This window comes from Schistocerca gregaria, chromosome 3 (assembly GCF_023897955.1).
Source record: "Schistocerca gregaria isolate iqSchGreg1 chromosome 3, iqSchGreg1.2, whole genome shotgun sequence".
NCBI classification, from domain to species: domain Eukaryota; kingdom Metazoa; phylum Arthropoda; class Insecta; order Orthoptera; family Acrididae; genus Schistocerca; species Schistocerca gregaria.
The window spans coordinates 564061302-564074079 of record NC_064922.1 but is presented as its reverse complement, the minus strand read 5'-3'; the positions used below and the strand labels follow the sequence as shown (position 1 = coordinate 564074079).

Here is a 12778-nt window from a genome sequence, read left to right as displayed (position 1 = left end):
TAGTTGGACTGAAAACTATTTTGATTAACATGTAGTGACACTTTGTGACATTAACGAGGAATGATTTACACTTACGAGGGCGTGCTGAAAAGTAACGCCTCTGAATTCTTTTATGTGAAGGTTCTTCAGCTTTTTCTAGATTATACATGTTTAGTCTTCATGTCTACGCTGTGACGCTAGAGGGCTCCGAATTGTAGGGTGTAATACGGCGGTGTGTAACTGAACTGTGTCGGTGGTCTGAGAAACAGCGCGCTGTAATCGAGTTCCGAATTAGATGAGTTCGTCCATGCGTGGAGCACACTCTGCTTCAGCATGACAATGCCACACCACGCTCGAGCGCAACGACGTCTGCAACAATCCGCCGCCGTGGGTTCCGTGTCAACGATCATCCTTCACGGAGTCCCCAATTGGCCCTTTCCAATTTTCATCAGTTTGTGGAACTAAACGAACACTTTCGAGGACTTCACTTTGGTAGTGACGAAGCGGTACAAGCATAAAATCGGGACTTATCTGACCAGGCAACCGTTTTCCAGTTGTCGAGGGTCGAACCGATACGGTCACGAGCCCAGGAGAGGCATTGCAGGCAACGTCGTGCTGTTAGTAAAGGCACTCGCGCCGATCGTCTGCTACCACAGCTCATTAACGGCGAATTTCGCAACACTGTCCTAAGGGATACGTTCGTCGAACGTCCCACATTGATTTCTGTGGTTATTTCACGCTATACTGCTTGTCTGTGGAACTGTACGAAGATTATAGGGACTTTATATATTACTGCATAGTACGTTGTTAAAGGGGTACGCCTGGGACGATTTTTTCGATTTAAAACTCGCTACTTTTGAATTTGTGAAGGAAAAGAAGTGTAAGAATGAGAAGTAGAACACCCGGAATGGACTGCAAACCTCGCATTTTAAGTGGACGAGACTGCATGCTGCCCACAGTAAGACATTGCAACGCGAGAAACCACTTCTTTCTGATTTGATGGGGATGCATTAAAAAACAAAATAGCTTTTCGTATGAGACATTCTGACGAACACAGTTCAGATCCCAAAGTTCACTGCCCCTAAAGACACCGCGACGTTTGAAGAATTCATTGTGGCCTTGAAAGGATACTTTCTTAAACGTTTTAAGGTTACTGCCAAGCTTACATATGATTTCGATATGTTTGCCTTTCAGTGGTAAGGACCCCTGTGCATGTGCAAATGTAAATGTAAATGATTGTCCTGCAAGGTAATTCCCGTTTTCATGACCAATCGTTTTACGTTACCTACGTCCAGTACGATTACACTGCTTTCCTTAGATAGTTTCCACGTCTCCATAATGACGTTGCAAAAGTCCTGAAACATTTCGATCGATTTATATGCGTGAAGGATATTTTTACGTGACATCTTGAGTACGAAAATCTGTCAAATTGTCTGCGTTTGTCAACAAGTTTACCAAATATAGCTTATATTATGTCGTCAGTGTGCCAAGAATTATTAAATAATCTGACAATTTGTTTTGTTCGTGATCCATGTTTTTCAGAAATATGAAATACAAAACGAGGTCGTACGTAGTGCGACTCTACTTCTATTTAAATTGGGTGCGTTTGCAGTTTCCCGTTGTCCTCCCTCCAATCGTTCTGATAGCGTACCATGGCAGTGAGAGAAATGTGCAGCGGCCGCACGGTGCGTGAGCGAAATCTTAGCCGCCCCTCCTGTAGAATGTTCGCCTCTGCTGACGGGGCCAGAACCTCACCTCTGCTTGCACCGCTCCATAACTATCGAAGTGGAGTCCTCGAAGGCGTTTTTTAAGTTTTGGAAACAGATGAAAATCAGATGGGGTCAAGTTGGGACGGTACAGAAGATGATCGATGACACAGAACCCAAGGCGTAGGATTGTTGGACACGTCACAGCGCGCATGTGTCATCCGGCATTGTCGTGTAGGAGGATAGGGTGCTTCATGTGTAGACGAAATCTTCGAATTCGAAACTCAATTACAGAATGCTGTTTCTCACTCACGAACATAATTACGGTACAGAAAGCCATGCTACATGCCACAATTCGTAGCCATCTACCACCAGAAGGCCACAAATACGTAGACACGAAGAATAACTATGTAGAATGTTAATAACGTTTGTTTTATTCAAAAATCTTTAAGAGTTTACGTATAAAGAAATCCGAGGCATTACTTTCCAGCACTACCTCATTATTAAAACTTAATGTCTGCCACTCGTCGATGTAGAATTGCTACGGACGATAATGAACATCCGTGTACCGTACCTAACATTACAACCAACAGATTACAGATACAGCGTTAGTAAGTTACTTCATTTTCATACTGAGAACCTACTAGCTTCGGCAACGTAACATGCGTGTGCCACTAGAAGTGTAACTCACCATCAAAGTCTCTGATTTGGTGGACGGGACTCACCTGACGTTCTCGTGCTTCTGGATGTAAATCTTGTGAAACTGGCCCTCCACTGGAGAGATGATGTCCGCTTTCATCTCCATGGCGACGTGCTGTGGCAGCACCGACAGTAGCAGCCGCTCCTGCAAATGAAACCGTTGATGTCGGGGGAAAACGCGGGATCAGGGAGGCAAGACAATACACAGGGGCCACCAGTGTGGCGTTAATAAGACACACAGACTGCCGAAAGACGTCCATCTGGTTGTAGTGGACTGCAGTTATATTTTACTGTAAGTGATAAAGCGTAACAGTAGGTGACCTATCATCAGAAAGTTAACCATGGTCGCCTCATACATTTGTTTGTAAATAACTTACAGGCCATCAGACATGGCTGCGGGTATTTTTGTTTCGTCATTACAACTATAACAAAATGCGAGTTTTTCACAACAGACGCGTTTCGCTTTATTGCAGTAAAGCAACATCAGTTGCCTATAATTAACAGTATTTACAATTTGATTTCTTTTTTAGAACGAAAAACAACTGTTGGCAAACTGTTGGTTTCTACTTACTCTACATCAAATGCCGTCTGCTAACACGTCTTTGGTTTCATTCTTCATTAGGCTCTGATACTTGGGGTCTACTTTTTCACTGCTTTGCTGAACGCTGCATTTTTTTTACGTTTTACACAGCACTCATTTTAGTGCACCACTGTCCACTGTTTATTTGTATACTACTAAGTGTGTACCACCGACATTGCCGCTAGTCCTTTTCTCTGTAGTTAATTAGGTTGGGGGGAAAGCGGGAGGAGCGAAGATAAATGGACATAAGTGCATGATGGATAATGAGTTGGAGGAAAAGGTGAGGAGCAAGATATAAAATGGAATTGATGGGAGTAATGGTGGTAGAGTGGGAGAGAGTGGAGAATGGAAAAGGCCCTTTTCTTTTTCCATGTGATTCCTGAAGTATTTTATATAGTGTCTATTCAAAAATTAATTTGGTCATTGAGCAACAGTTTATTTTGTGTTGGTGCTTTCCGCATACGGAAATTTTCTTCAAATGGTAGGTCGTCTCTATCTTTAATAAGTCCTGTAAAGTTCATATCTCTTTCAATAGTTCTTGGTCTGCGGGATTTCTGCTTTAGAAGGTACGCAAATGTTGAATGGTTTGAACGTATTTCAGTGCTGTGATGCGTTCTCTGAAGACAATCTGAAACAGGAATACCACACACCAAGCACTATTGCTCGGTAGACAGGCGATGTCAAACCTTGACAAGGTTATAAGGTCCAGAGACGTAACAGTAGCAACAAGGATCTACATCTACATCTACATGACTACTCTGCAATTCACATTTAAGTGCTTGGCAGAGGGTTCATCGAACCACAATCATACTATCTCTCTACTATTCCACTCCCGAACAGCGCGCGGGAAAAACGAACACCTAAACCTTTCTGTTCGAGCTCTGATTTCTCTTATTTTATTTTGATGATCATTCCTACCTATGTAGGTTGGGCTCAACAAAATATTTTCGCATTCGGAAGAGAAAGTTGGTGACTGAAATTTCGTAAAAAGGTCTCGCCGCGACGAAAAACGTCTATGCTGTAATGACTTCCATCCCAACTCGTGTATCATATCTGCCACACTCTCTCCCCTATAACGCGATAATACAAAACGAGCTGCCTATTGTGAGGGCTATGGTCTTTCCAGTTGTGACGTATGGATGTGAGACCTGGACCATTAGAAAGGCTGAACGGCGAAGAATTGACTCCTTCGAATTGTGGTGTTGAAGGAAACTTCCAGTTCCATGGACTGCAAAGAGAACCAACAGATCAATATTGGAGCAAATAAAACTAGATTTCTCCGTGGAAGGTCTAATGTTAAAACAAAAGCTGACCTACTTTGGACACACAATGCGAAGGCATGAATAACTTTAAAAAAAAAAAAAACATTAATGCTGGGGAAGATTGAAGGAACTAGAATAAGAGGACGTCAGAGGATGAGATGAATCTATGGCATCACAGAAGCAATGTGTTCCTATCTGGAAGGTCTACGGGAGAAAGTGCAAGACAGGAAAAAGTGGCGTGATCTGGTTCATGGGGTTACAAAGAGTCGGAACCGACTAGATGAATAGATAGATAGATATACTTTCACTGATCATCTATTCACCGATTCATGCAAAGAATACTTGGCAATCGACAGTATCCTGCAATACCACTTTACAACCTAGATAATATGGCGTAAATGTTTAAATTTTACAAACATACTATACCCGAACCGACTGTAGAGCATTACTAAAGTACTGTTCAAAAGAATTAATGGATCACTTTTTTATATATTTTCCCCTCCTTGGGATGCCGAAGTTTGAAATTTGGCTCAAAGGTGCCTACAACTTATTTCTGTAATGGCGCCCAGCGACATCACCTTAGAGCTTGGTGACACTTTGAACAGCAAGGTGTCGGTACATGCAAAATAAAGGCCAGAGGTCAGAAGTTCGACCTTAACTATATCTCGCCCCCCCCCCCCCCCCCCCCCCTCCTTTTCTCTTGTCGCCTCAGCAATGGAGGTCACAATCGAGACGCCAAGCATTGAAATCACGCAATTTTCCTATGTGTGCTCAAGGAAAACATTTCAGACACACCGACGGCCAGAATCGACATAGAAAGGCCTCACGAGGTGGCATAAAGGGCGTAGATTAAACCACCCCTTCCCTTGGGGCGTTCGTTATACACACATTTCACGGTTGAAAACGACAGTTTGCAATGCGATGTGCAACAGAACAACTTTTTCAAGGCCTTTGACAGTGCTGGTACTTCCATCACCGCACCCTCCCCTTAAACGATTCATCTACTCTCCAAGGAAATTATGGGGTTGCAATCTCACTGAATGTTATATGACGGCTTTGGAGTGTAGCGCGACCGCAATTTGTTGTATACAGCAATTCTAGCGGTCGTTAAAAACCATTCGATGAAATCTGGGGCAGCACCTCCGTGCCGTGTCTATCGAGGGGGGGGGGGGGGGGCGGGGGTAGGGGGGGGGGGGGGGGGGCGGCGGCGACTACTACATGACACATACAACGATAAAACGGAAAGAAAACTTAACGCTTCCTACATCTGAGTGGCACTATACTGCTGATCTAGCGTTTGCTTGCGGGGATGCGAAATTTGAGGCTCTTTCATGGGTATTCTGAGCGGTGGAGTGACTAATTTGTTTTTCTTAGCCATCCTTAAAAAACAGCTTGAAACTTAAAAAAAAGCTGGCATCCATCACAGAGGAGTCAAAAGAAAGGAGTGAGATGTGCTTAAGGAAGTGGAGGGGAGGGGGGGTGGCAGCAATATGACGAACTTCCCGTCGTTTAAAACATTCAGTGTGGTTTTGGACATAATTACGGTGAAATTTTGTGGCATCTGCCACGTTACACCTAATATTATCTTCTGAGTTGTTACTTTTTCTTTCGCCTGTGTCAATACCTTGCCATTTGAAGCGTTACTGAGACCTAGGATTACGTCGCAGAGCGCCGTGTTTTCCCATCATTACAGAGGAAGATTGTAGGCATCGTTCACCAAAATTTCACACCTCTGCGTCAAATAGGTGGAAATGGCGGAGTTTCAAAAATTGACACTTGTTTTGCAGAGTGTTGAAAACAATGATTTTGGTTGTGGAATCTGTGTATCCCAGGGATGATCAAGAATGCAGCTTGTGAATCGTGCCCTGGCTCGGATGCCACAAAGCTCAGCTTGGTTACTCGCTTTCCCCACCACTACGCCACGCTGTCTGAGGGGGATGAGGGGGAAATTGTTGATGCGCCGTATTTAGATGGGAATGCAGTCGCTCTGCATACGACAACATAAATCACAAACGACACAAATTCTCAGTATTATTTAACATTTTTGGTGTGCCATAGACATAATTTTACCTGTTATAAAGGGCCGGTATACAGATAGGAAGTTTTACAAATTTTCGCGCTAAGGTTGCCAAGTAATCGCGACTTGTTTAGTTACATAAAGGAAAAAAGGTCTTTCACACACATATGCCGAATGAAATATTGTAGCAGTTTTGCAACCTGATTATGGAGACGTCGAATCTCTACCTGAGGAATACAATGAAGATGTGTTGGGCAGTTTTAATGTATAAGGATACGTCTTTGAAACGGGAATTGCATTGCAGAAAAATCAGTTCCATCTACACATGTACAGGAGCGCTTTCAACTGAAACAGCAACAAATGTAAAACTGGCAGCGTCCTCCAAATGTCTAGAAAACTATCATTGCAATTCTTTGAAGGTCGCAATGAATCCTTCAAATTTCGGGTATTCTTTAATAACAGTGGGGTTAGGGAACTAGACTGTGTTTGTGCAAATTTGCCCTTCTACAATGCGAAAAAATGGCTCTGAGCACTATGCGACTTAACTTCTGAGGTCATTAGTCACTCAGAACTAATTAAACCTAACTAACCTAAGGACATCACACACATCCATGACCGAGGAAGGATTCGAACCTGCGACCGTAGCGGTCGCTCGGCTCCAGAGTGCAGGGCCTAGAACAGCACGGTCACTCCGGCCTGCTCTACAATGCGATTTTCTTTTTAAATGCTTACCCATAAAATCAGAAGAAAAGTTATTTCCCACCTTGCAATGTCTTACTGCGGGCAGTGTGCAAGCAAGTCGATTTAAAACGAGAGTTCTGTAGTCCATTCAGGATGTTCTAATTTTCGTTCCTGCAGACCGTTCTCCTTCATAAATTTTCAACAATAGTGGATTTTTAATGGAAAAATCATTCCAGTCATACCCCTTGACTTAACCAACATACTCTGCAATAATATCTTTATTTACTTTCAATAACTTTCTTTTGTCTCGGAAACACTTTCTCAACAGACTTATGCGTTTCGACTTTCCGTCATTTTCAAAGGCAGTGTTGCGTTAGTACAAGTGTACTTGTCTCGTGATCAAGAATGTTGATGTGATACATCTAAGTAAAAGTTTTGTGACTAACGTAAAACTGCCTTTGAAAATGACGGAAAATCGAAACGCGTAAAACGCGTCGCCTCACAGCATTTTCATACATATTACAGCTAATATCTAAATTCTCCACACTCTTCATTCTATCCCGTGGACAACTGTTCCAACTGACATTGGAATAATGCATGTCTCTTCACAAATTTTACAATTCGAACGACCATTTTCTTCACGTGCTCCATACCTGAAAATTTAGCACAAAGTGATTCTTGATGTACCGAACCAAAATCTCATCTGTCGATCGTTTGTACTCTTTTGTTCTTGTCAACTACATTTTTAAATTCGTTCTGCATGGTTTCGTAATGTCTGTTCATAGCAGTACCTGTCAATTATGCGACTGCACAATGGGTATAGAACTCTCATCCCTCTCTTTTGTCATTTCCACTAGATGTGTCCTCAGCACAACTGAAGAAGTCTTAAAGGCGAAGGTTCGACACATCCTATATTAATATCCTTTTCTTTCAGGAGCGCTAGTTCTGCCGGGTCTGCAGGAGACCTTCTGTAAAGTTTGGAAGGTCAGCCGGCACGGTAGCTCAGCGTGTTCAGTCAGAGAGCCGGTTGGTCTCTGTAATAAAAAACTGAGTGGAAGGATCAACCACCGAACTTACAGGATGTCTTGCTACGTCCGCAACGACCAAAAACACAACGATCGATTAAAAAAAAAAAGTTGGTAGAGCACTTTCCCGAGAAAGACAAAGGTCCCGAGTTCGAGTCTAGGTCCGGCACACTGTTTTAATCTGCCAGGAAGTTTCATATCAGAGTACAATCCGCTGCAGAATGAAAATCTCATTGAGTGTAAAACATAGTACACTATCAGGAGTAACAGTCCGTCGCCGCCGGCCTGTGTGGCCGAGCGGTTCTAGGCGCTTCAGTCTGAAACCCCGCAACCCCTACGGTCGCAGGTTCGAATCCTGCCTCGGGCATGGATGTGTGTGATGTCCTTAGGTTAGTTAGGTTTAAGTAGTTCTAAGTCCTAGGGGACTGATGACCACAGATGTTAAGTGCCATAGTGCTCAGAGCCATTTGAACCTTTTCTTAGTCCGTCGTCGTTTATTACGGCATGCATTATGTGCTTGTCGTCCACTTCCCTGCCCACCTTTGACGACTGTGCAGAAACAGGCTAGAAGCCAATGGCGTATGGAATGATGTCACTGGGGACAAGACTAGCATCAGATACTGTTTTCGGACGAATCCAGTTTCTGTTTGTTTGAAAATGATGGACGTATTTTGGTTCGCCGCAGACAGGGGGAGGCGATCACAGTGACTGCATTCACACAATACATACAGCGGCAACTCGATGCCTTATAGTGCGGGGTGATATTGGGTACAATCACAAGCCACAGTTGGTTCGTGTCCAGTGTACTGTGACCAGTGTGAACTACGACCTGCACAACAAGCCAGACGCCATTTTTCAGCAAGACAATGCGCGACCACATATTGGTGCACCAACACGTATCTATTTGGTGTCTCAGTATGTCAGATCACCAGACTTGTAGCTAATCGGAAACTTGTGGAATATGGTAAAACGACAGATGCAGCGCTCTGACCCAGTGCCAACCACAACAGATAAACTTTGGAACCAGTGAATGCAGCATGGATGGCTATACCACAGGACGCCATTCGCCCCTTATACGTGTTGATGCCTTCTTCCATGGAAGAAGTTATCAGGGCCCATGGCGGACCCTATGCCTACTACGCAAAAGGACATATGTTGAATCGAGGTGACTGAAATGATAAGGGCCGCGTGTGATTAGGCGAGCGGTCTAGGGCGCTGCAATCATGGACTGTGCGGCTGGTCTCGGCGAAGGTTGGAGTCCTCCCTCGGGCATGGATGTGTGTGTTTGTTGTTAGGGTAATTTAGGTTAAGTAGTGTGTAAGCTTAGGGACTGATGAGTTTAGCAGTTAAGTTCCATAAGATTTCACACACATTTGAACTTTTTGTTTTTAAATGCTAATCATTTCTGCAGAACATACTAATGTCCTTTGAATATGAACGTCCTATCTCTACTTATTCAAGGTATTCTGTTTTTTTTTCTGAGGATGAGTGTATCTTCAACAAAGTGAGCTGGTTTCCGTTTAACAGCATTTGAATGGTTAACTATAGTGTGTAATTGATCTATTTGCGTGAGGTATTTTAAAAACTGTTTCGCGCCCAACATACTATGAACAAGCTCTTAGCAATAAAAAGCAGGATGATGAATTAGCACCTGCGCATAGAGCAATTTTAATCGTTAGTTTGAGCACTAGGAGCAGCAGCTTTAAAAACTTACTGCTTTTCGTAGAATAACCATCCTTTTGTTGTCTAAAAATAAACCTCTTCGTGATAGTAAAAAAATGGATTCTGGGCGTGTACCGTTGCCAGAATGAATTAAAAAATTAGCAGCAAAATATTCCGAATGATAATTCGAACTGTAGTGTGAGAGGTTTTACCACCTACGCTGACATTAAACAGCATGTTCTTCTTACAAAACAGTGAAGAATGTAGTTAAAACCAAATAAATTCTAATTGCACGATGTCATATTCCACACTAGAGCGGAAACGCTAAAGTAGTTTGTAAATGTCGTTGCTTTGATTACTACTCTCGCAACTCCCTTTAGAGCCTCCCATTCTCTCAGGATATTTCTGATATTAACCCTGGCTCCTGCTTTCTGATCTTATTTCATTGGGGATTTTTTTTAAATCATATTTGTGACTGGCATGTGTGTTGTGCTTTTCGTCTGGGTTGACGTATGGTGCTAAAAAAATACAAATAAATAAAACAGAAAAACATAAAATAACATTCACGATTAAATCAAAAGAACCAATTTCAGTTTATAGAGTTTTGGTAGCCTGCCGTTCATACACTTTATCACAAAGTGGCCAAAGCAGCATAATTCTGAAAGTCAAACTCGAGCGTGAATGATACTGTTTTGTTTTTGGTGTCGCTATTAAAAAAAGGAGAATGTGACTTTCGAATATACAGTCTTTATTGTACTATCGTCAGGATCAATTAAACTTATTGTGGTCACCTGGGAAATGCATAACGAAGCACGATGCTACAGAAACAAGATTTATCATAATTACGAGGGCGTGCTGAAACGTAATGCTTTCGATTTTTATGCGAAAACTCTTTAAGGTTACTAAATAAAACAAACATTATAATATTTCTACATCTTATATCGTAACACAGGTACTGTGGTGACGAACGCATTTCTCTCAACGAGAGACCAGTCTGTTGATACTATTACTGCAGATTGAATTTGTTGACGGAGCCAAAAATATCGCTTCTGTTTGCACCGCTTCATCATCATCAAAGTGAAATCCTGGAAGATTTCCTTTAAATTTTGGAAACACTTGATAATCAGATGGGGGAAAGTCGGAACTGTATGACGATGACAGGGCACCCAAGGCGTCGGACTGATGCAGATGGCGCAGCGCTCTAAGTGGTGTGGCACTGTCATTGTAGAAGAAGTGTGTGCTTCGTGTGCAGACGGTCAGAAACTCAAACACATCCTGAAATCAGTAGTGACTTGCAACCGCACATTCTTAATTATGTCGCCAACGGCTCATTAGTAGATCGATGTTCCCTGGAACATTTCTCTTTTATTATCGTATATTTTCACCCGTCTCGGTTTTCAATATTACTTATGACACACGCTGTATACACAAGTCATCGAAGTGTCCGTTGCCATCATCTGATTTGGAGCAATGTTCAACTTTTCCATGCCATTACAAGCTGTTCGAAAGACATTTGCTGACCGTGTATACCTTGGCGTCAGCTGTGTTAAGTATAGATACACTACCTTTTAGTGATGCGAAGATATGTGACGGGCTAATAGATAGTGTATCTATACGTAACACATTTGATACCAAGATATTCGCAGTCAGCGAAGTTATTTCGAATTAATTTCGGAACGCTGCCAATCGTCGTCAGAGTCATTTCATCCAGACTGCAAGTTAATACATGTCATACAGTTGCTTACAGCTGTACTGTGGGGGGTAAGTAGTACAACCTTATTTGAGGAGGTCTCTTCTTTTATTAATCTTTGCGACGTCACATTTATTTCATATTCATAATCCAACTTAGCTACAGGGCAACGTCAAATGCAACACCGCTAATAAGGAAGCAACCAGAAATCTGAAGGTGTTTAGTGCCAACCGTTCCAAATGATTGGGAAAATGGGCAGTTCTGTCCCTTTTTCAAGAACCGTCGTCTAACAGACGCACACAATAGACCTAAATCACTGATGTCAGTCTCTTAGAATTTCAGAGCATGTTTTATGTTCACAAATCATGACCTTCCTGAAGACCGAAAATCGCCTCTGAAGTGATCAACGTGGATTCCACAAACATCGACCGCTCGCTCTGTTCGTCCGCGAGAACAATAAGGCAGTAGAAACCGGCAGTCGCGATGATGAACACTCAGTTCAGCGGAAAGTGGTAGAAGAGAGGCCTACCCTACCAGAATATGGTTTGATTCGAACTCATGTGGAAGCTTACCAAGAATCGCCCTTCCCGAGCACAATTCGTTACTGGAACAGGAAAGGGTGAGAGCGGGAGGACGGAGTTACACAACCTGACCTCTGGTCACACTGTATGGTGGCTTGCTGTGTGTAGATGTGATGATGTTCTCGTGTTTGCAGCCAGATCTTCAAGTGAAGTTAACACAGTATTTCGCGGCAGGACGAATGGTTGCGATCTTCAGGTGTGACGCTGGAGCCAGCATCCCTACTTCATGGCAGGTTTGCAAACCTACGCATACTTACCAGTGTCTTCAAGCGACTGGTCGTCACCCAAAGCTTGACAGGTAACTAAGTTCAGTTTGAAAATAAACCGATAAAGTTTGTCCTTAACAACTCCACCTATTGAATAGACTATTTCTATCTACCCGTGGCGGTCAGGCATTATTAATTCATGTATGCGTTTAAGAAAGATTGTAAATGGTCAGGATGTCACCACAGTTAGACATACGTACATCGACAGTCGAAAAAACTGCCATGACTAATTATTCCTGGCGTATAAGCGCTGTAACTACTGTGGCAGCTTGAATTAACAACTTTAAACCAATGACGTGCGTTCGGCAGCCAGTTGTGAGTAGGCGTTCTTAAGCAGAGGAACTGTGGCCGTAGTGTCAAAATCGCAATGAAGCAAAATCTTCGCCTCAAGTGTGTAAGACATCCTCCAGACTATAAATTAAAGGTATTCGCAATTGCGAATATGGATAATCATCAGCTGTAGAATGGAAAGACGAACTTCGCATCGTAATTAAGAATAACATAGGCACTGCAATATCGTATCGTATCGTATCCTCGCACTGCAATATCGTATCGTATCCTCCAGACCATCTCGAAGAAGAGAAAATTGTGCGTAAATTATGTACTTCACGCGTTGATTCTCGCACAAAC

The 12778-nt window shown here is 42.8% G+C and overlaps 1 protein-coding gene across 6 annotated transcripts in view; it reads right to left on the bottom strand.

Annotated features, from left to right (window-relative positions):
* The window catches only part of LOC126356172 (Ca(2+)/calmodulin-responsive adenylate cyclase), a 1163484-nt gene that overhangs the window by 238103 nt on the left and 912603 nt on the right, over positions 1-12778 (bottom strand). For all 6 annotated transcript variants that reach the window (XM_050006929.1, XM_050006931.1, XM_050006933.1 and 3 more), the window contains exon 10: positions 2411-2529. In XM_050006929.1, coding sequence (XP_049862886.1) covers positions 2411-2529 — 119 coding nt within the window. The remainder of the gene's footprint in view (positions 1-2410; positions 2530-12778) is intronic.